A 22,280-nucleotide genomic window follows, 5' to 3' on the forward strand; every position below is an offset into this window, starting at 1 on the left:
AATTAGGACTCGAAAAAATAGATTACCAAACAATGAAACTCGAGACTCAGACTCGGACTTAGCCGGTCTGACTAGTCACAAGTCATCGGTCAGACTGGTCATGTGAAAGAAACGTACTTTTCAAACTCTGACAATGATTTCCTATTTCGTGTCAAGGTGTTAAATTTTTGGTGTTAACAAAAACCATCGTATCTTTTTCATTTACAGTAGAACTCAACTACGAGTACCAACTTATGACGAAAATAAAAGATTCATTTAAACGGGAATAAATTCGTGTGCAGTGGTGGGTAAGTGTAAAAAAAAAAAGCCAACAATCCCAAAAATTCACCTGAGCATTAACCTGCCAAGTCGTGCCAGGCCATACCGGCCAACATTACACGGACGCATACGTGCACAGGGCTTCCACGAGACCAGCCACGCAAGCACCTCCCCTGCATCACCCACCGTCCAGAACTCGATCGACGGCCCAGATAATCCCACGTCGTATGACTGCAAAAGGAAGAGGAGAAAAAAACTCGAGAAATTAAGCCCTGAACCGGAAGGACCCCGAGAGGTCGTCGAATGGCAACTCCGCCTCCCTCGAACCCGACGACGACGACGACGACGACGACGACGACGCTCCGAGTCGGCTCTCACTGATCGCTTCTAGAAGCTTCCGGAAGGCTCCGACCCCCCGCCATGGCCGCGCCCTTCTTCTCCACGCCTTTCCAGCCCTACGTCTACCAGGTGGGGCTCCTCCGCTGCACGATCTGATCCTTCAATTTTTCCCTTCGCACACACGGTCTGGTCTTATCCCGGCGTGGATGTTAGGGCTAGATTCGAGCTCGTCGGGCTGGATCCGCCCGATCCGTAGCGTTTGGTTGCTGATTGGAATCCCCTCTGATCTAACCTGGTTTGAATCGTGTGTGTTGGTTCCAGAGCCAGGAAGGATCTGTGACGGCGTTCCAGATATCCGGCGGCGATGTGCAGGTCCTGCAGGTAGCTCCTGGTTATTCTTGTTTGCTAGCTCTTAATCTTCGATCCTTAAGAGGAATCGAACCCTGCTCATTCGGAATTGTTGTGTCGAAATGATATTTTAGGTGATGGTTAAGTCACAGGAAAAGTTGACCGTGAAACCAGGTACTCTCCAGTAACTTGATTGAACTTCTCTTTTGCAGCTGAAATATCTGCAGCTTGCCCGATTTATGAATACTCTTTGTTTCAGATGCTGAATTACCTGTTGTTTTTAAGGTTAACTTTGTAATAATTGGGATCAGTTGCAGAACTATAGATTACCACCATACTTTTAGTTGTATGTTATGATAAAACCAGATAAATCTAATATACATGAGTAGTTTCATTACTATCATGGTTTTGTAGTGCAATTTACTGTAACTTGTCCTGAAATTCCTAGTAAATTAAGGGGCTATGTGGGTTCCTTTACCTACCCAGGAGTACCTAAATTTGGATAAGGATTTACATGCTCATAGATAGGCAACGGAGCCAAACATACATGTATGCGGTTATTGTAATAGTAAATCCAAAACTGTTGTTGTAAACATTTCAAATTGTCTTCTTTAGATGAATGGCAGAGCTCCTGCCCTACTCCCTCGAAAAAAACATGTATGCAGTTGCTACTGCTAGTGCTTGTCATATGGCTTCTGTGAATCCTGTGATGTTCTTAGAGATTGTTAGTGTGTAGCTTTCATCATTGTTGTATTCTTCAGGTACAATGTGCTACATGTCTGGTAATATTCAAACGGACAACAACTACTTGCCTGAAAATGATGGAGGTGTGTGGCAGTGGATTTTTGGGAAAAGCATAAGCAGCAGTGTTTTCTTCAACCCTGGCTCTGATGATGGATATGTTGGGATTTCTGCACCATTTCCTGGGAGAATACTGCCTGTTAGTATCTTTTCTGAAAATAGAGTCATTATGTCATTCAAATCCCTAGTATCATCTTTCACCTACTTGTAGCTTAGCTTTGACTCTCTGCACCATTACTTTACTTACTGTACAGAACTGCATATGAGCATATCGCTCATGGGTAATCATCACTGTTGTCCTCTTACAATTAGCAAGATTACATATCTTATTAGTGACAAACTGACAAATTTCCATCATTCTTCTATAATTATGATTCAGAATTTAGACTGTTGGAGGACTTGCTTCATTCTTTTGTTCAAAATTTCAAATGCACTCCCCAGCACTCAGTTGTTTCCAATCTGAACCATATGTTTTACCTATAGATAAAAAGGTCAACAGTTCATTGTGCATACATTAGAATTTGGTCCTGTAGCAATTAATAATGAGGTGTAATGTGCACACTAGCATGATAATAACATGTATGAGTTAATCTAGTAAGCTGCATGAGATGTGGGTTCTGGATGACTAGATGTGATATTATCATATTATTCCAGCAAACCATTGCCTTCCGTGAAAATGAATATCTGGTTCAGTGTTCATATAATTTACTCTATTAAATTTTATGGAAAGTGGTACTTATATTATTGACCAACCTGCTTTCTTAGTCATAAATGGAAAATGTTTATTATATTACAGATGGATCTAGCAAACTTTGGTGGAGAACTTCTTTGCCAGGTAAGTTATGTGCGAAGTTAGTTGTTTGGCTGAAAACAATCACAGAAACTTCATATTACCTTATTGTCCTTTCAGGCAGATGCTTTTCTCTGCTCAGTTAATGATGTGTCAGTCACAAGTACAGTTGAGCAGAGGCCGCGAAACATTGAAATTGGTGCAGAGGTAGGGTAATTAACTAATTATTTAGGTACTTTGGAGATCATGTGGGACCTGTTAGTTCTTTGCAAGCTAGTACTTGTTAACTTTTTGTTGGGAATTGAAAGATGTGCATTCCCTCTACAGGTGATCCTCAAACAGAAGCTTAGGGGTCAAGGGATGGCTTTCCTTGTTGGTGGTGGAACAGGTATAATTCATTTCACCCTTTGTGTCAGTTTCATGGACTGGAGATTGATTTTGGAATTTGAAACTGCAATACTGTTCTGATCTATGGAGTAAATACTAGAATATATTATTGTTCATACTATAATTAGGAGCTATGGTTCTGATGTTCTGTAAAATTTTTAGGATGCATTGAGGATATATACTATCTAGTGCTAAAGGAACATAATATGGTGCCACAGTTTATGCTGGCATGATTTTAATGTTGTCAACATTGGCAATACCTGCGGCACTATCCAATTCACTATATATTTACATATTCTGTCATAAGTTAGATAGTGAAGTATGAAATCTCCGATTTGTTTCAAATTAGCATGGAACCTTTTGAACTCATATCGTTTTTGTTTTGACATAAGCAAGTTATTTTTTAACCCTGGCCAACAAAGCCCCTAACTCTGGCAGATTTTGCTCTTCACTTTTGCTAGTCATGCAGAAAATTCTTGCCCCTCGTGAGGTGATTACAGTTGACGCTGCTTGTATTGTGGCTATGACAACCACCATCAACTTTCAGTTGAAAACCCCTAACCAACCGAGAAGAGTAGTCTTCAGTGTGAGTACATCCGTCCCCCCTACTGCCTATCAACTAAAGTTTCTTGTTGAAAATAACTAATTTCCTTACACTGATGAACCATCGGCTATGCAGGGGGGTAACCAGCTTACAGCATCTCTCACAGGACCAGGCGTGGTCTTCATACAGAGCCTACCCTTTCATCGGCTTTCACAACGCATTGCAAGGTAAGATATGCTGCAATGCATCATTTTGTACCACACCTAGCTCATCACCGACTGTACATAACTGAATTTATTCTTGTATTCTCAAGCAGTAGATCAGTGGCCGCTCCGAGCTTGAGGGACAATCCCAAGTTCTTCATCCAGATTGTCATGTTCTTCTTCCTCGCGTATGTCATGATTGTATCATCGATAATTCTGACAGATGTTTAGATGCTGCAACAAGCTACTAGTCGCGTATGTCTTAGAGAGTCATCAAATTGAAAGAGTAAAATCTCTTGCAAGTTTGCAACTCAAAGTGCATTCTCCACCACCGACCCCGTTGTAGATGTGTCTCACTGGCTCCGTTTCAAGTTGAAAAGAAGGCAGTGCACAACTGTTGTTAGAAAGTTAAATGCAAAGTTCAATGAATCGTTCTTTTGTAATACTTGCAGCGGCGAGACCTTGTTGGTCAATGAGTTCAATTTTCACAGCATATGGTGAATATACACTAAGGAGTGATTATATCTGCACTTATTGGCAGTACATATCGCTTAATAGATTGTCAGGATTATGTAACTAGTAATCCCTCCTTTTTTAATATATAAACATTTGTTAATGACTACACCCTCGTCTCAAAATATAAGGGTTTTTTAATATATAAATATTTGTTAATGACTGTTCCCTCAGTCCGGATGAATGGGACGTATATCTATAAGAGATTTTGGATGAATGGACGTATCTTAAGAGATTTTGGATGAATAGGTGTATCTTAGTACTAGGAATCTTAAGAGATTTTGGATAAATGGACGTATCTTAGTACTATGAATCTGTATAGAAGTTTATACAAGAGTTTGTAGTACTAAAATACAAACCATCTATCCAAAATCTCTTATATAGCATATTATATTTATATTTATATAATATATTTAGGGATGGAGGGAGTATATATGTATTATATTGCTGCTTCGCTAGAACATCGATCATTAGTGAGTAGTGATTGATGTCAAATATGCTCGTTGTAAACTATTAGCACTCTGGATTACGGTAACACATGCGACGACTCTCTTATAAGGAGGACAATGCTACACATAACAGTTTTATTCATAGTATATAGAACATATTAGCACGCACATTTTTGCTAAAAAATAAAACAAACGAAAAGAAAAACAGACTTAGCACCGTAAACACATATGCTCGCTAAAAGCTACGGGTCGGGCGCTCCTGGTTGAGCCGCGCCGCCGCGGTCACCGCGTCCGCCACGCCGCCCGGCGTCGTCGCCATGTCCGGCCTGTTCCGCACCTCGGCCGACGCCACCCTCTCCGCGTCCTCCCTCGTCGCCGCCTTGTCCGCCGGCAGCTTGCCCCTCGCCCCCTGCGTGCACACACACACACACACACACACACACACCATCCAAGGTTAGCTATAGCTGCTGAACGGTCAAAAGAAAGCGGACTTGGCATCGCAGAGCGCGGCGGATGGCACCGTGAGGACGTCCCGGAGCTTGATCCTGTCCTCGTCGCGTGCCGCGGGCGCGGCGTTGTGGTCCGCCGCAGCCTGTGCCGCGGCGGCGACGCCTCCGGGGACGGTGATGATGCGCCCCGTGGCGAGCATCTCGGCGGCCTGGATGGCCGCCGCGTCGCTCTGGTCCACCGGCTTGCCCGCCGCCGCGGCGGTCGCGGCCGCCACGGACTCCAGAGCGCGGCCGATCGTCACGGCGTCCTTGTCCAGAGCGCCGGACGGCTGGGTGGCCACCACCCGCGGCGGGGTGGCGAGCCGCGCCACCACCTGCCCGGCGACGGACTCGGTGACGACGCGGCGCCCGGGGAGCTCGGTCTCGGCGACGGCGACGGCGACGCCCTCGTCGGCGATGGCGCCGGTGACCTGCGCGCGCCCGACGTGCCCCGCCCGCGCGTTGATCGCCGCGGCGGACTGCATGGCGGCGGCGGGCCCGCCCTTCTGCGCCTCGCCGAGCACGGCCTCCTCGGCCGACTGCAGCTTCGCGGCGTCCCTGGGCGCCACGGGCTGCCCGGCCAGCTCGCCGGAGACGTCGAACACGTCGCCGTACATCACCGGCCGGGCCCCGCCGCCGTCGGGCGGCGGCCTCCTCGGCTGCCCCTGGCTCATGCTTGCGTCAAAAGAGCACACGTGACGTGGCACGTTCTCGTGGCGCAAGTGCGCGTCGTGCCTCGGCGGCGAGGTGGCGCGCGGCGCGACGAGAGTATTTGTACGTGACAACGTGAGGGCGCGGGGCGAGAGACCGAGAGTACGTGGCGTCGTGGGGGGTTTACACCAGAGCGCGCCGGTGGCGGTCGAAAGGGGTAACCAGCGAGAGCCGAGAGGGTATATGGGTATGGCAGATGCGGCGTGTTTTGATTCTAGCTGGTAGATTCGAGTGCTCGAGCCACTTCACGGACTGCATGCACAGTGAGCGTTGTGCTGCTGCGTTAGCTAGCTGAAAGAGATGGAGATGGGTTTTTCATCTTTTGCCTCGTCTTTTACATACCGCTTAAATAGATATATTTTTTAAAAAATAATTAATATAACATATATCAATTTATAAATATATATTATTTTCGAAGGAAAAAAAATCTTTTTTAGAAGGAACATTTATAAATATATAATATCAAATAATACTGACGTACTTTTCTTATAATTTTAGAAGTTTAATTTGAAGTTGCATATATATGAAAGATATATTTTATATTAATCTTTCTTATTATTCTTTTTAAAAAATGATAACTGTTTAAGATAATACTCTAACCATTTTATATTAGAGGTCAATTATTTTCTTCGTCAAAGTTCTTTAGTTTAAATCAAATTTATAGAAAAATTAGCAAAATTTATAACACTGAATCTCAATAAATTTAACATTAAATATATTTTGATAAGTTTTAATCAAATTTATAGAAAAATTAGCAAAATTTATAACACTAAATCTCAATAAATTTACCATTAAATATATTATCATATATTTTGATAATATGTTTGTATTGTATTAAAAATATTTGTATATTTTTACTATAAACTTGATCAAACATAAACATAATTAAGTTTAATAGTTTGACAAAGAAAAGTTATAAGATTTATAATATGAAAAGGTGAAGTATTTAGATAATATATGTAAAGAATAAGGAGGTATCCGTAAGTATAAAACGAGGAGATATCTTAAGGGATAAAACCACTTTCCCATTTTCTACGTGCAACGTGCCATGAAACAGATTTTTTGAAGGCGCGCGCGAGACATGTTCGCAGCGGATTGGGATCGGGAGCGGTCGACACGACATGCCACCACCGTGTGCTGCCATGCCGAGTTCGGCGCTCCCAACCGCCTTTGTTTCGAGCGTGGCACGTCGTGCCGATCGGTGACACTGATCTCGCTCTCGCAACAGGCAACATGGCTCGAGTAGCCAAGACGATTTATTAGCAGCCCTGTAATTCTCCATTTATTTACGATAAAAAGAAGTCTAATTCTTGCGTGTTAGTAATACTTGATCAAACGCATATGCTTAATTATTTTATTGGATTCAAGCACTCGCTAAATTCGCTTAGCGTTCGGCAAACCGCGCGCTAATACATAATCAAACGCATGCTAAATTCGCTAGATTTGGTCGAACTGCTCGGCCAGAGCGGGTGTACATTCGTCGGCTGCCCGTGGCCGCGCGCTCCTCTTCGACTGGCACTCGGCGTCCTCCCGGTTGTGCTTCGCCGCCGCGGCGAGCGCCGCGCTCACACCGTAGGGCCTGGTCCCCTCGCCGGGGTCCTTCTCCACCTCCGCTCCCGCCGCCGCCGCGGCGTCCTCCGCCGTCACCGCCTTCTCCGTCGGCAGCATCGCCGTCGCGTTCCACTAGAAACGAGGCACAGATGCCATGGCCGAGTGAGATCATCAGGTGCAAATAGAAGGCGCGGCGGGTTGATCGATGCTGCACGAGACGTACCGCGAGGACGTCGCCGATGGTGATCGCCGTGTCCTCCGCGGGCGGCGCGGCACCGGCGTTGGCGTCCGCCGCCGCCTGCGCCTGCTCGGCGACGCCGCCGGGGACGACGCCCGCGCCCGCGCGCGCCTCCGCGGCGCTTATCGCCGCCGCGTCGGACCCGCGCACGGGCTGGTCCCCGACCGCCCTCGCCGCCGCCTCCAGCGCCTCGCCGATCTTGACCTTGTTGTCGTACGCGTCGTCGACCTCCACGACGGGGCCGCCGCCGTGCGCGGCCTGCCCCGAGGCGTCCGCCGGGGCGATGAGCCGCCGCTCGGCGTCGCCGTCGCCGCCATCAGGCTGTACTACCTGATGACCTTGGCATTCTCCTCCTCTTGGTCGTCGGGCTTGAACTTGCGCCATGGCTCTCGCCGCAGCGCGCGCCGTGCAATGCCCGCAAGATTTTATACCGTGGTGGTGGCAGCCGGCGTGACATGGAGGAGAAGGACACGTGGAACTACGTACGTGTCAGGTCCTGGATGCGTTGGCTGCGCAAGCTCGGCACACGTGGGAGTGACGGTAGGAGCTAAGGCCGAGAGTTATTTTGGGTTAGGAAAGGGGTTTCATAAGGTTGCGATTTGAAGGTCATGCCCTGGGCTAATTTACTTCATTTTGATTTTAAACACTTTATAAATGTGGTACTGTAGAATTTGATGTTATTGCTATGCTCAAGAGATAAACGAGTTTTACAAATACCGCACACTTTAGAATATTCACTCCTATCTTACATCTTTTAACTTGAAGGTTGCATGTCTTATTATTAATCACCGTAATGTCGTATATACTAAAACTTAAAACATCGATGAGGCTGTAGAGAATATGTGTATTGGGCATCCACACGGTTTCTATATTCGACTAGAGATAGTAGGTGGACCGGATTCATATATTATATAATAGAGTATGACTCAGTTGTTATGTTGCCTTGTATCTTAAGGCAGGTATAGAGCTCCGACCGAGTACTATCATATAATAGATTAGGAAACTAATGTCGTATCCGGCTAGGTTCCTCCTTTGTAATCCTTCCCCCCAGCCTATATAAAAGGCGGGCTCCTCTGTAATCCTTCCCCAACCTATATAAGGCGAGCTGGGAGAGCCCTCCAAGAGCAAGAACACAGATAACCACAATTAGATCGTCAGATTAATACTACACCCGGTAGATACAATCTCCAAACAAGAGTAGGGTCTTACGTACCTCTTATTGAGATGGTCTGAACCTGTCTAAAATCTTGTCTCTGCATCTATTTACTTTTAGGTCTCGTGTGCTACCCTCTTTCATTATTGCTGAATTCCAATTTTGACGGAGCCATTGATACTTCTTGCTATGACTTATGGGTAGATTTAGAGATAGACAAAAACTAAGAGATACATTATATTAGTGTGGGATAATCATATAATGAAATGCGCCGAATGGATCTTTAGTTTTGAGTGTAACGTCATCATGCTTGTTTATCCTTACTATGACCAATATGCTTTTTATGAAATAATGTTATGGGAAATAGATGTTGCTCTATTAAAAAAGGATTTTATCCAATTAATCAAATTCTAGTTTATTCATTCCTACTAGCATTTACTCACATGTTGCTCTATTAAAAAAGGATTTTAATCCGATTAATCAAATTCTAGATTATTCATTCCTCCTAGCATTTACTCACATCCTTTTTTAATAGAGCAACATCTATTTCCCATAACATTATTTCATAAAAAGCATATTGGTCATAGTAAGGATAAACAAGCACGATGACGTTACACTTAAAACTAAATGGTCATTTCATTTATACCGCTGCATGCGAGGATGACTTGGCATGCTCACATGGCACTTTTTTGGGTCCAAGGACTATATTAATCCAAATGATTAATTTAGAGAACTTGTTTGGACGATTTGAAATCTCAAGGACTAAACTGAGCCCGAAGCGAACTTCAGGGACCATATTAGTTATTCAAAAAAAAAAAGACAATGACTTCACTTCATTTACTTGCCGTATTTTCAATATTGATCAACTAGCAAATAATGCTTGTGCAACCACCAAAATAAAAAAATAGACAATAACTCCACTTCATTTACTTGCAGTATTTTCAATAGTGATGAACTAGCAAATAATGTTGGTGCAACCACCAAAACAAACAAAATAGATAATAACTCCACTTCATTTACCTGTAGTGCATTAGTGCATTCAATTTGAAAATAATGCTATGGCATCCAAAGAAAGAAACAAATCACAAAATAACTCCACATCATTTAATACATATCAATAATAAAATAATGCCAACATATACAAGGAAGGAAACAAATCAGTGAATAACTCCACCTCATTTAATACTATTATATCAATATGATCACCTAAAAAATAATGCGAGCACATCCAAAAATAGAAACGAATCAGACAATAAGTCATAACTCCACTTCATTTACTCATCTCTATCTCTTTCTCGCGCTCGCGCCAAACAATAATACGTAAGGAAGAAGCAATCGTTAAATTGTCATACCATTTTTAACTATTTACCGCTTCGAATACATGGACTACAAGGGTCACTCCCACTATCGGTTTCCAAGAGCTCAGGATCACATCCACATAGACATCGAACCTCAAGGCTGCAAAGCATCCAGCAGCCATAGTCCATACGAATATACGATCGATACGTCCCGTGAGAGTGAACAAACCAAAGAAAGAAAGTGGAGGGAAAACTTCAAATCCGCACCCCAAACATTCAAAAACCAAACAAGTTCCACCCCTCTTCCACCGGCTCTCCTCGCGCTTCGAAAACCCACACGAAAACCATCGGGGTGACGCTGACGCTGGTCACTGACCCGTGGGCCCCACCCTGCCAGTTACCACCGCGAAACCCGGCTCGCGAGACTCGCGTGTCATCCGGCCTCCTTCCCCCACACTTCACCATGCCAACGCCGGAAACTGACAAGAGGCCGCAGCACGCAGCACGCAGCACAAACCCCCTCCCTCTCCCACCCCACCCCACCCCACCCCCCCAACCCTTCTCCTCCGATTTAAAAGAAAAGAAGGTGAGAGAGAGAGAGAGGGATTAAAACCCAAACCAAACCAAAGCCGAGGGCGAGCACTCGAGGAGCCAAGCCTCTTCTCTCTCTCGTCTCGTCTCGTACTCTTGCTTCCCCCTCAATTCCCCCCCTCCTCGGACCCCCGCGTCGCCGAATTGGGCGCCTGATTCGGCGTCCCCCCGCCGCGCCGCGGCCGGATCGAGGCGCCGGAGGGTGCCGCTCCGGTTTGCTCCTGGGGTGGCGGTTTTGGGGGGTGTGAAGGAGCGGAGGTGGGGGGTGGAGTGGAGGGGGGAGGCTGCGTGGGGGCGGTTGCGGTGGCGAGGGGGTAGGGGTGCTCGGCCGCGCGATCTGCTGATCCGGGACATGCGTGAGGCGGGAGTGTTGTAGCAAGAGCCATTCCGCTGGATTTTGTATATTTTTGAGGGGGGTGAGTTGCTCGTCTCTGATTTTGTTTTCCCCTTTTTTGGAATCGTTGTTCTGCTCGGTGGTATAATCTATTCTGAGTTCATCACCCGCTCGGGTTTCCTTTTTAGTGGAGGAGGTTGTTAATTTTGGCCATTTCATGTGCTTTATGTTGCATTGCCCTAAGTTTCTTGATTAGGCATGTCCAAATCCAAACTAGGGTTTAGGGTGGATCATGCTGTTCGAATCTAAGTTTAGCTTTACATTTTTATGAGAAATTGATGACAACAAGTTAAGATTTTGATGAGTTTCTGGTCATGCACAGGGTGTTGGAATTGGAATGGGCCATAACGGTTCTAAGCGGAGTCCGGTGCCTGAGACCAAAGACGGAGCGATGAAGGATTTGGAGAAGTCTACCTCCTTGGAGGTGGACGACTCTACCATTGATGGTGATGTGGATCTTGGTGGAGGGCTCACTGTGGTGGGGAGGAAGAGGAAAGATGGAAGGGGTTCCGTGGATGAGAATGGGGCCTCCACAAAGAGGATTTTGAGGTCCAACTCCATGAAAATGCATGTGGATGCTGAGACAGCGGGGGGTGTGGCTTTGGATGTTTGCAAGGGTGACATTTTGGAGAAGAAACAGTGTGATATCATAGCAGAGGGTGATAGAGGAGGGGTGCTGACAGTTGATACTTGCAATGCTGAGGAAGATGGGGAAGTGACTGGTGCGGTAGTGAGCGATGCTGTGGTTGAGGCAGTTAGGTGTTCCGCAAATAATGTGGAAAGTTTGGGTCTTGCTGAGGTTGAAATTGCTGAAGGGAATGGGTTGGATGCTGACATTCAGGAATCTGATGGTGAGATGGATAAGGCAGATGACAAACTGTCTACACCTTCTGAGGAGCAGAATGAATCTGGAGGTGGAACAAGTGTTGGGGGCATCAATGACTCCCAGGAAAACAAGGGGGTTAATGGGCTTTGCCAGGGAGAGGTCATAGACCCATTGGCTACAGCAAATGGAGATGAATTGAGCATGGGTTTAAGCAGAAGCGCAAGTGGACGAGAATCTATTGAGCAAGAGGATACCGTTATGTGCGCTAGTGATGATCAGAAAGTTGAGAACCATTGCCAGTTTGACGATAAGCATAAAGAAGCTGAAATTTCTCAGATTGAGCTCGCAGTTGATAACCACATTATGCTAACTGATTGCACTAACCAAAAGAAGGGGATCGACAGTCCTGTGAATGAAACCAAGGGGGATTCAACTCCTGACATTGTTTTTATAAGGAGAAAATCAATAACTAGAAAAACATGTGAAGCGAAGCAGGTGAAATCTGAAGATGAGGTTCGATTTGAGAAGCGAGTTACAAGGTCTGCTACTGTTAGACAGAGAGAGGTTTCTGCTAGCATGTGCGTAGGTGCTACAAACGATGCTAACTTGGAAAGCAAAGAAAGGAAGGAAGATGTTCATCATTATACAAGGAAAGTGGGCAGCACCATGCGCTCAAAAGTTCATCACACAGGGGTGGCAGAATGCGACACTGATACAAAGAAGAAACTAAAAGGAAATGTTACCACTCGAAGAAACTCAGACGCCATTGCTAATGATGATCCTCCAAGTATCACGCAGAACAAGGAATCAAAAACTCAGATGAAGATCGATATCAAGTCTCAACCACTCACAAGAAGGGGCAGCATAGTAAATAAAACAGAAGACGCAGTTTCTGGGTTAGACCAGAATATCTGTAGTTCAGCCATCACTGATAAAAATGATATAGAGCTCACAGATTCTGAAGGAGTTAAATCTGAGAACAAGGCCACTGTGAGGAAGTCAATATTATCAGTTGGCGCTAAGATTGTTGCCAGTAAGAAGAGGATATTGGAATCAGGACTTGATAAAACAGGTGGAGAGTCACCAGTTGCAATACCATCCCTAAAGAAGGCAAGAGATACATCCTCAGACACTGAGCTAGAGCAACCAAAAATGTCTTCTGGAAAGAAACTTACCAGAAATAACTGTGGCTCAAGTAAGAAAGGTATGTCGACAAGACGGCAACATCAGAGTCAAACAGCTAAGTTGAGTACATCTGTGAATTGCTCCAATAAAAACGAATCTAAGCTATCACAGAATGAATCCGATGATGATGGAACTGGCAGTGATACTTCCTTGAAGAACACTTATGTAAGACGTACTCGAAGTGGTGGTGTTGTCCCCAAAAAACAAGAGGATTCTAGTGAATCTGAGGAACCGATCATACTGAGAAAAAATCATCAAAGAGGAAAATATTCTGGGAAAAGGGCTGGATCTACACCAAGGAAAGTTAAAGCTCCCAAAGGCAATAGAAAGGAAGTCAAGGCTTCCAGTTTGAAATCTTTGGGTCCAAGTGAGCAGATAAATACAGGAAGTCTTCGTGAAGAAAAACAAAAAATAAGTGATCATATCAAGGGCATGCTTCTAGATGCTGGTTGGACGATTGATCTGAGACCCAGGAATGGCAGAAATTACTTGGATTCTGTGTATATACCTCCTAGTGGTAAAGGATCTTACTGGTCTGTCACAAAAGCTTATGCTGTGTTCCTTGAAGGTATGGAATCTGAGAAGAAGGGCAGAGCTAAAGATCAGCGACCCTCAAAGAAATCTGTAGGTAGCCCTGGGAAAAGTCATGTTTCAGAGGAAATCCTTAGCAAATTAAAAAGAATAGTCGTTAATAAACGAAGAACCAAAGTAGAACTTCAGAAGTTGAAAAAGAGGAAACATGGTTTACTGAAAAAGCAGAAAACTTCCAAGCGCAACTCAAGGGGTTCCAAAAATAAAATTTCAAATTCTAGAAAGTTGCATTTAGGCAGCGAAAGAAAAAAGCGAGGTGGTTGTGCTCTACTTGCTCGTGGATCAAATAAGGATGGTGGAAGCAGCACTAACGGTTTTGTTCCATATGAATGGAAACGTACAGTTTTATCCTGGTTGATTGATCTTGATATTATTGATATCAATGCAAAACTGAAATGTGTGGATGAAACCCACTCAAAAGTTTTACTGGAAGGTGTAACCACTAGGGATGGAATTAACTGCAGATGCTGCAGCAAGGTCTTTACAGTACTTGAATTTGTGGCTCACGCTGGCGGGCCAGTCAGCAAACCTTATAGAAATGTTCTTGTAGATGGGCTGGACACTGACCTTTTGCATTGTCTCATTAATGCATGGGATAAGCAGTCTGATTCTGAAAGGCAGGCCTTTTTCCCTATTAGCACTGAGACTGATGACCCCAATGATGACACATGTGGTATTTGTGGTGATGGAGGCAATTTGATCTGCTGTGATGGATGTCCCTCAACATTCCACATGAGTTGTCTAGAACTTGAGGTATGCACTTAAATCGAGCAAGTAAATGCGGTCTATACTCTATAGAAGTCTATTTCCTTAATGCCACCCATATTTACTTTAGCAATACCTGTATGAAAATTCTTTCGAGTACATCAGTCTGTCTTTTACTTTTGTCTTGCCTGCTGTATCTATTATTTTTGTGGTTCCTGGATTAGAGGAGATGATTGAAATGCCTGATAACGTGATCTCCAATTTCTTTTTGCACTAAGGCTTGATAATTTGATGCAGTGTTTTCTAATGGATATAAACCTCTTATTTTCAGGCTCTTCCATCTGATGATTGGCGTTGTGCTAAGTGCTCCTGTAAATTTTGTCAGGAACATTCAAGGCAGGATGCTCAAGACATTGCTGAGGTTGACTCTTCACTCTGTACTTGTTCCCAGTGCGAAGAAAAATGTATGTAATCTCTGCTTGTACTCCCTTTTATAGCGTGTCAGTACTTTAGATACGTGCACAATTTGTTTAGCTATTGATTAACTTCACTGAAATATCGTGATTGCCAATCATTTGTTTTTTTGACACATTGTTTTTGATTTCTTCACAATGATTATGTCTGTAGATCACCCAGGTTGCTCTCCTGAGACTACTAACACATCCAATGTCTCCAGTCAGGCATGCGATTTATTCTGCCAACAAAGTTGCAGACTGGTAATACTGATAAAAAAAATGTTCCTTTTCATTCCTAGTTTCGCCGAGCATGATTTCAGAACTGGTTGTTGTAGTTTCAGCTAAGTTAGGGTAGGCTAGATATGAAATCCAAGTCAAACCACACGAACCAAAAGATTGAACTTAAAAGTAAGGTACCAAAAAATAATAAGAACAAAACTCACCTGTTAAATATCTGCAGTGCATTAGGGTTTATGCTGCCACCTTTATTCGTCAGTTTTATTGTTTCCTTTTGTGTCCAAGTAGCTCTACTTGATAAGCAACTGACATTGTGTAAAGCAATATAGATATGTAATTTCACCAAAATCATTAACATTTAATTCTCCTTTAGTTTTTTTTCTGTATCTTAATATTCCCTACATGGTGTCTGTTTACTATTTGAAGTACACGGGTCGTTATTTGTTATGAATTTCTGTACCAAGTGATGTTTTAGGATGGTGTGCTACTGAACTTATTAGTTTTCAATTAGATTTCTGGGCGGCAATGATATCTATGGAACTGTCAACAGTGCTCTCATGCAGTCATTAAGATATATCTATAGTTTATTTTCCTGTGATATTCATTATAGGGGAAAGGTAGTGCACTTTGGATGATGAGGGTAACTAAAAAGAATCATATTTTACAATGAAGTGACTATAAATAATATGTTTACTATAATGCATGGAACCAATTCTTTTTTGTATCCCTTTAGTATGCTTTTTTGCCATTTAAATCTAATCACATAACACATATTAAGTTACTGTGTTCATCTTGTATTTGAACTCGTTTAGTGACACGTGATAACTTTGTCTTTTTATTATCCTACTGGTAAAATATTATGAACTTATATCCCCTCCCTCAAACCTCACTCCACCCATGGAGTTACTAAGAGTGATTTACAGGATCTGAAATGACATTTATGTGATGCAGCTGTTTGAGGGATTGCGTAATCTTCTTGCTGTGAAGAAGGATCTTGAACCAGAATTTTCATGCAGAATTATTCAGCGTATTCATGAAAATGTACCAGAAACAGTTGTTGCTTTGGATGAGAGGGTTGAGTGTAACTCCAAGATTGCAGTTGCTCTTTCGTTAATGGATGAGTGCTTTCTTCCGATTGTTGACCAAAGAACTGGCATCAACTTGATACGTAATGTTGTGTACAACTGTGGGTATGGACCACTCTTTCTACACTGCTCACATTACTCCATGCAATTTTGAGGTTATCTTGTGAAACCTCTGTGATGTTGATATTGTTTTCTCTTTGTAACTCTTTGCGCGCACTTCCCCTCATTTCTTCCTCTCTGCTTTTGGTGAGTGGGTCTATGGTGGGAGTTTATCTTACATTATTGCTATAGATTCAATCTGGTGACGGCACCAGCATATGATACTACGAATGGGATAATTTAGGCTGATTTGCTAGAACATCTGCAAATTCATTTAGAACTGAGTGCATTTGCAAGTAACCATGCTGACTATGTATGCAATTAGTGCACATATCACCACCAGTGCTTATATGACACTGTTCACTGTTGTCCTGCAAATTTCTGAAGATAATTTTGTGTCGATCTAGTTCACTGCATGACTCTTTAATGAGCCTTTTGGCGATCCTGAGTTTTGGATCTGGTGTATGCATCAGCTCAATGTGGGAATTTTGAGCTTTTGGCATATTTCCTAATATATTAGTATGCTACTGTAGCCAAGTAAAAGTTTATGGAAGCCTTAACATTGTTTTCTCCATCTTCAATGCATGATATGGTATAATCAAATGTTTTTTAACTCAAGAGTGGTAGATGAGTATTCAATCACTGTATATATGCTTATGTGGATTGTGGCCTTATGTGAGATTTAACTAATCAAAATAAACATATTTATGCATCTAAAGGTGTATATGCTAAATCTAAACTATATATGCACCAAAACAACAGAAAAGTCCCTACCCACTGAAGCATCAGCTATATGTGCTCCATATAAAAAAGGTATCCAAATGAAACCATGTGATTAATGCTAGTAAGGAAAATAAAGCCGTAGTAGCTCACGGTGAGTGTTTTTTATGATTGACCTGTGGATCTACCAGCTATTGCTAGTTTTAACTGAACACGTATGTGATACTGCGACTTGTTTGGTTTCTGTTTAGTATACACTGTATCAACCTTCTAGTTCACGTTTTGCTGATTTACTGGACTACGTTATTAATTTTATGATTTTTAGTTGACATCGGATGAAGTGGCCATGATATATTTAATAGTTGCAGAATTTCTTCTGTGTTTGACAAGTTGAAATGGAAATTTTATTCCTTGAAGGATATTTGATTGCCATCCTGTTTTTGCCTATGTGTAGGTCAAATTTTGTTCGGATGGACTTCCGTGGGTTTTATATCTTTGTTTTGGAACGTGGAGATGAAATAATAGCCGCAGCATCGGTCAGGTGAGTTGCCTTCCTCTTGCCCTTTTTGGATGCTTTGTCCTGTGTATATATTTCATCTAGATTGAACTCTGTGCTATTCAAAAATAACATAGATGCATGCCATCACTAGTTCTCCGCATATACTGATCATGGTCTAGTGCATAGCTGAGTTGTTTTGTTTCAGTTGCAAGGTTGCAAGTACTGCAAGTGCTTTGATTGCAGTGCACACGCACTAATTGCAATCAATTGTATACAGTCATTGTGCCTTTTCTTTGCCTGAACTCTGTAATGAAATAGGCTCGCTATGGTTACTTTTATGTAATGTTTTTCCCAATGAATCACTGGGCACTAATAAGATTTTCTATTTGGTCTCTTATCCTGAAACAGAATACATGGAACCAAGTTAGCAGAGATGCCATTCATTGGTACTCGGAATATGTATCGGCGTCAAGGGATGTGCCGCCGACTGCTAGATGGAATTGAAATGGTATATTGATCTGAGCCCAAATCTAGGCATGATTCATGGTGATTATATAGGACAACTGTTTATTGCAGAAATCCTATTTGCATTGTGTCTAGTTTCAAGACATTGAGGCACTGCTCAAAACCTGACTTCTTAATTTATGCAACGTTTTTGTCGCTAGCTGAAATATGTGACAAAAGTAGGAACAATAACAGACTCTAGCTTGTAAATTGTAGTGCTCTGATGTGGTTCTGACTACTTCAGGCATGCTATAATTGGTCTTTACAAAATAGCATCTTAGATAGTATTTTTCTATATGGTATAATTTGTAATACATATGTCGGATGATACATTGGCCTTTGTATTACAGCTCTGAAGAGAATAAGTAAACTAGCTTGCCTGTCTGCGTACCTCATTGATAATAGTTTATATATGGGCTTACTTCATTTTGCTTGTTTGAGCATTTGTTATGTACTGTGTGTACTAACGTATTCTGATATTTACACTTCAGATCCTCAGCTCCCTCAATGTTGAGAAGTTGATAATTCCAGCTATCGCTGAACTTGTGGACACCTGGACATCTAAATTTGGATTTAGTCCACTTGATGTTTCTGAAAAGCAAGAAGTCAAGTCTACCAGCATGTTAGTTTTTCCTGGAACAGGTCTTCTTCAAAAGCCATTGCTAAAGAAAACTTCACCTGGGGAAAATTCAAGCTCTCAAGAAGGTCAGCACATAAAATTTAACCCTCATATATCAATGAGTTATTCTCCTCCCCCTTTTATTTAATGGTGAATGGCCATTTGTGCAGTTGATGGTGTTTTCTCTGAGCTCGAGTCTGGGAAAACTTCCAATGTGGCCAATGAAGACTCTCTTTGTTCTGCAAATGCTGAGACTCAAGGTTCGGCTGCCCCATGTTATGGGGACAACAGCAAAGATGCTAGTGCTTGCAATGGTAATGTTTCACAATAATCCATGTAATGTTACTCCTTGTTCTCTTTTCCTTTTCATGGCATGACCCATAAATTGAAAACTCAGAATACCCACTTGTTTTGCAAAACATGTCATGACATCTTCTACAAATCTTTGAAGAACTTGAACCGACATACTGGGTTTCTTGTTGTTTGAGAAGATAGGAATGCATTACATGATTGATTAATGACATGAACAATAGGCTACAAACTTATGTTAGTGGTTCTTAGAGAACAACGCATACATTTGAATTCTATGATTTCAATATCGTTATATTTGTCTAACTATTTTGAATATCTTTTGCAGATTGACATGCTTCCTTTGCATTATTTTGTCCCTGTCAAAAGGCGCACCCTGGTAGTTTCAAGCATTGACAGATACTATTGAGGACATGAAGCACACCGATCCTTCATTGTTACTATTATTCTCTTTTGACTCGGCATGCGGTTCGTCGGTTGGCAGAAGTAGCCTGGATAGAGAGGGCGAGTTTTTGAAGATCCCTTGCAGAGCAGCAGCACCTCGGTTCTGCTCAATATTGATGATTCAATTGACTCTTTGGTTTCGGTTTGACTTGAAACCAGCCTGTGCAGTGTTGGACTCCGATCACCTAACTTTAAGTGGTTTACCTTTACCTGTAAAGTCAGCATGTAGAACTGAGATGATAGTTTTATTCCGTGTTTTTTTTTTCTGGATGGTTAACTTAGTACCAAAGGCCAACGTGTGCCGCAAAATCTTCGTACATGTTTCTTTACCTGCTATGTGACAGTAGCTTTGTTTTTGCTAGCCCATTTTTTTGCAGCCAGATCTCATCTGTAAGACACTAATGCATGGGCAAGCAGAAAAAAAATCTCAGATATGCCACCTGTTCTCATGTTGGAAGTAAATCTGATAATGTTATGGCATCTATCCTCGTGTTCATGCAGATGCAAGGTGCTTTTGTTCGCTGAATCGAACTACTGATCAGGTGAGATGTGGTCAAAGATCGCAAGGTTATAATCACTCTGGAAAGCATTTACTTGTAATCATATGTTCTATCCGCTCTTTTCTGTCTTTGCCAATGATCTTTTCGCAGGCAAAGTGAAGGCTGGCTACAATGCAATTATCACTCGTTGATTGTTGGCAGATAGTACTTTTTTTTCTGACAGAAGAAAATAAATCCCTACAGAAAGGCGTCTGCAGTGTTGAGGTTGGCGAGGATCTTGTCCTTGACATCTTTGGGCAGCGAGGCGAATGGCCCTGCCTTGGAGTAGAACTCCGCCAGTGATCTGATGGCCTTCTCCAGCGCAACGTATGACTCCTGGATGAGCAGGCAAACAATTTTGTTAACAAATCGTCAAGTAAGCAACCCAGTTATGTTCTGATGTTTGCAAAATTGCAACTAAAAAAATCATGCCATCTCCTGTTCCCCAGGTGAGTGAACTTGAGTTCAAACTTGCTTTGAATTTTTTTCATGATCGTTTACTTGTGTGTTAATTTTCATATTTATTTTAATTTGATCGGTGTAACTCACTTCAAGCCTCCTTTGAAATATACTTCTCCGTCCTGATTCAGGGTTCAAAATTTGTCGCCAAATGTAAGGGGTTTTGGACGGAGGTAGTTTGAATTTTGGAGGATTTTCATTAGAATTAAACTATGGAGCTAGAAGATAAATCATGGGCTATATGTGTATCCATAAAATACTACGGGTAAGTAACGATAAGCAAATGGACGTAGGTGAGGATTCAGCCTTCTCTACTGACAATAAAACCATTAAAACCATGAGAGTTTCCTAGAGCTCTTATTAATTTCTTTTTTTGAAGTGAGAGCTATAGCTTTGTCTATATTTCTTCCTAGATCCATCACTTCCTGGGTGTGTGAATGTGGTTAGCAGCGTTGCAAAAATAGGGGGAAAATTGGCATTATTACAGCCGAATGATAACGCTGAGATGCGCGAACCAAACCTCAGCAGCGACGGCTTGCTGGCCTCGCCAGCCGCCGAGGAACTCCCGGATGGACTCCTTGGCGGCGTCGGCGCCTCGCCGGAACTTGGCCACGTCGCCGCCGTCGTCCTCCCCCAGCGACTCCCGGAGCGTCCGCACCACCTCCCTTGCCGCCTTCAGGTACGCCTTGGGCAACACCTTCCCCGACTTGGTCCTCTCGTTCGGGTCAAATATCGACTTGATCGCCCCGACCACCCCCTCCCCCTCGCCACCGCCGCCGTCCTCCGTCGCCCTGGCGCGCCCCGCCGTGCCGGAGCCCACGACGACGATGGCGGCGGCCAGCAGCGCCCTCCTCGTCGTCACCGCCAGCCGCGCTCCGCCTGCACTGTTTGCGACACACACAATCACGCAGGAATCAGAGTTAAGCTGTGGATTAACCGCGAGAGACGAAAATCGAAGGCGGCGGCGATAAGTTACGGATGTGCTGCTGCTGCTGCTTGCTCTCGGCGTCTCTCCGCTGCTTCGGCGACGGCGAAGGCGGCAACGAACAGCAGTAGCACCGGCTGGCCATCAGCGACATGGGGCCATGAGGAGGAGGAGACGGCATTGCACGCATGCGATGCTACTCCGGCTGCGACATGCACGCGAGGGGCGATCGGTGGTGGTGGCCGAGATGGGAGAGGTGGGCGAGGAGAGATTGGTGGTGAGCTCGAGCACGAGCACAGCCACCTTATCTCATATCTGCAAGTAGCTTCAGGGAGGAGGAGCAGGAGGGAGGCGATGCGAGTTGGAGAGACTTGGGAGTTTGGCGCGAGAAGACGACCCGGCCCGCGAGGGATTTCCCTCGCAAATTGAGTGGGCTTTTCTTTGGAGGCCCAGAATTTGTTGGAAATGGGACGACGCAGCAAATTCTCACTAGCCAGAAAATATGCAAAATCTGCTACTCCAAAGAAGTATTATGCTAACATGAAAAATTCCCTTATTTTGTGTGTGTCGGTGAGAAGTTTGAAGTTTGAACGCAGGGAATTCAAGGAGATTCGACAAAATCTGCCATTGGACCAACATAAAGATATGTGCTTTCTTCCAGGTCTTAAATCTGCAGCCTCTCTCTTGTTTTCTCCCCCCTCCCCCTCTCCATCGATCCGCCATTACCTGGCTTGGACAGATAGTCATAGAGCGATACTTCTAGTAGTTTTTTTAATCCTCCCTAACCACTTCGATGTATGAGTAAACTCCGTACAACAGATCACGACTTTGTAATCCCCAATGGTGATGGGATGATGTCATTGCTTACATTTGCACGAGCTACCAACCAACCAGCACTATCTGCGTGTGCTCTGAGCTCTTTTGTGTTGTTTCTGCAGTCTGCAACGAGGTCCACTTGAGCATCAGAATTCAGAACGGATGACCCCCTGTTTGCCGCACACAGAAAGAACGCACGGCTCGATC

At 43.7% G+C, this 22,280-nt stretch overlaps 5 protein-coding genes across 5 annotated transcripts; 2 read left to right on the top strand and 3 right to left on the bottom strand.

Annotated features, from left to right (window-relative positions):
* The first annotated feature begins 527 nt into the window (after nt 1-527).
* On the top strand, nt 528-4,292 carry LOC127766428 (uncharacterized). The gene is made up of 10 exons (XM_052291471.1): nt 528-726; nt 919-978; nt 1,080-1,119; nt 1,707-1,885; nt 2,543-2,581; nt 2,657-2,743; nt 2,864-2,924; nt 3,385-3,509; nt 3,603-3,694; nt 3,784-4,292. The coding sequence occupies exons 1-10, from the start codon at nt 679-681 to the stop codon at nt 3,899-3,901; spliced, it is 849 nt and encodes a 282-aa protein (XP_052147431.1). The 5' UTR covers nt 528-678; the 3' UTR covers nt 3,902-4,292.
* Nucleotides 4,293-4,475: 183 nt separating this feature from the next.
* On the bottom strand, nt 4,476-5,794 carry LOC127766430 (late embryogenesis abundant protein D-34-like). Its single transcript, XM_052291473.1, has 2 exons — nt 5,153-5,794; nt 4,476-5,041 (listed from the first exon to the last, which is right to left on the bottom strand). Exons 1-2 carry the CDS (start codon nt 5,792-5,794, stop codon nt 4,868-4,870), a joined length of 816 nt encoding a protein of 271 aa, XP_052147433.1. The 3' UTR covers nt 4,476-4,867.
* A 1,474-nt stretch (nt 5,795-7,268) lies between these two features.
* On the bottom strand, nt 7,269-8,004 carry LOC127766432 (late embryogenesis abundant protein 47-like). Its single transcript, XM_052291475.1, has 2 exons — nt 7,606-8,004; nt 7,269-7,514 (listed from the first exon to the last, which is right to left on the bottom strand). The coding sequence occupies exons 1-2, from the start codon at nt 8,002-8,004 to the stop codon at nt 7,269-7,271; spliced, it is 645 nt and encodes a 214-aa protein (XP_052147435.1).
* A 2,669-nt stretch (nt 8,005-10,673) lies between these two features.
* Nucleotides 10,674-19,796, top strand: LOC127766417 (uncharacterized). Its single transcript, XM_052291460.1, has 10 exons — nt 10,674-11,078; nt 11,379-14,411; nt 14,695-14,827; nt 14,991-15,079; nt 16,007-16,245; nt 17,414-17,500; nt 17,867-17,966; nt 18,454-18,667; nt 18,752-18,895; nt 19,219-19,796. Exons 2-10 carry the CDS (start codon nt 11,394-11,396, stop codon nt 19,221-19,223), a joined length of 4,029 nt encoding a protein of 1,342 aa, XP_052147420.1. The 5' UTR covers nt 10,674-11,078; nt 11,379-11,393; the 3' UTR covers nt 19,224-19,796.
* A 106-nt stretch (nt 19,797-19,902) lies between these two features.
* Nucleotides 19,903-21,577, bottom strand: LOC127766431 (photosystem II D1 precursor processing protein PSB27-H2, chloroplastic). Its single transcript, XM_052291474.1, has 3 exons — nt 21,309-21,577; nt 20,853-21,211; nt 19,903-20,209 (listed from the first exon to the last, which is right to left on the bottom strand). Exons 1-3 carry the CDS (start codon nt 21,445-21,447, stop codon nt 20,072-20,074), a joined length of 636 nt encoding a protein of 211 aa, XP_052147434.1. The 5' UTR covers nt 21,448-21,577; the 3' UTR covers nt 19,903-20,071.
* Between the last annotated feature and the right edge of the window lie 703 nt (nt 21,578-22,280).

Source organism: Oryza glaberrima, chromosome 3 (genome assembly GCF_000147395.1).
Source record: "Oryza glaberrima chromosome 3, OglaRS2, whole genome shotgun sequence".
NCBI classification, from domain to species: domain Eukaryota; kingdom Viridiplantae; phylum Streptophyta; class Magnoliopsida; order Poales; family Poaceae; genus Oryza; species Oryza glaberrima.

What these genes read in the sequence shown, in the direction of transcription:
- LOC127766417 (XM_052291460.1), top strand. Translation starts at nt 11,394, where the DNA reads ATGGGCCATAACGGTTCTAAGCGGAGTCCGGTGCCTGAGACCAAAGAC. An exon ending in TTCCCAGTGCGAAGAAAAAT is followed by an intron (nt 14,828 to 14,990) that starts GTATGTAATCTC and finishes TTATGTCTGTAG; the next exon opens with ATCACCCAGGTTGCTCTCCT. An exon ending in ATAGCCGCAGCATCGGTCAG is followed by an intron (nt 17,501 to 17,866) that starts GTGAGTTGCCTT and finishes ATCCTGAAACAG; the next exon opens with AATACATGGAACCAAGTTAG.
- LOC127766431 (XM_052291474.1), bottom strand. Translation starts at nt 21,447, where the DNA reads ATGCGTGCAATGCCGTCTCCTCCTCCTCATGGCCCCATGTCGCTGATG. An exon ending in GCAGCAGCAGCAGCACATCC is followed by an intron (nt 21,212 to 21,308) that starts GTAACTTATCGC and finishes CAAACAGTGCAG; the next exon opens with GCGGAGCGCGGCTGGCGGTG. An exon ending in AGCAAGCCGTCGCTGCTGAG is followed by an intron (nt 20,210 to 20,852) that starts GTTTGGTTCGCG and finishes CTGCTCATCCAG; the next exon opens with GAGTCATACGTTGCGCTGGA.
- LOC127766428 (XM_052291471.1), top strand. Translation starts at nt 679, where the DNA reads ATGGCCGCGCCCTTCTTCTCCACGCCTTTCCAGCCCTACGTCTACCAG. An exon ending in TCCAGCCCTACGTCTACCAG is followed by an intron (nt 727 to 918) that starts GTGGGGCTCCTC and finishes TGTTGGTTCCAG; the next exon opens with AGCCAGGAAGGATCTGTGAC. An exon ending in TTCCTGGGAGAATACTGCCT is followed by an intron (nt 1,886 to 2,542) that starts GTTAGTATCTTT and finishes ATTATATTACAG; the next exon opens with ATGGATCTAGCAAACTTTGG.
- LOC127766430 (XM_052291473.1), bottom strand. Translation starts at nt 5,794, where the DNA reads ATGAGCCAGGGGCAGCCGAGGAGGCCGCCGCCCGACGGCGGCGGGGCC. An exon ending in AGCTCCGGGACGTCCTCACG is followed by an intron (nt 5,042 to 5,152) that starts GTGCCATCCGCC and finishes GTGTGCACGCAG; the next exon opens with GGGGCGAGGGGCAAGCTGCC.
- LOC127766432 (XM_052291475.1), bottom strand. Translation starts at nt 8,004, where the DNA reads ATGGCGCAAGTTCAAGCCCGACGACCAAGAGGAGGAGAATGCCAAGGT. An exon ending in CCATCGGCGACGTCCTCGCG is followed by an intron (nt 7,515 to 7,605) that starts GTACGTCTCGTG and finishes CCTCGTTTCTAG; the next exon opens with TGGAACGCGACGGCGATGCT.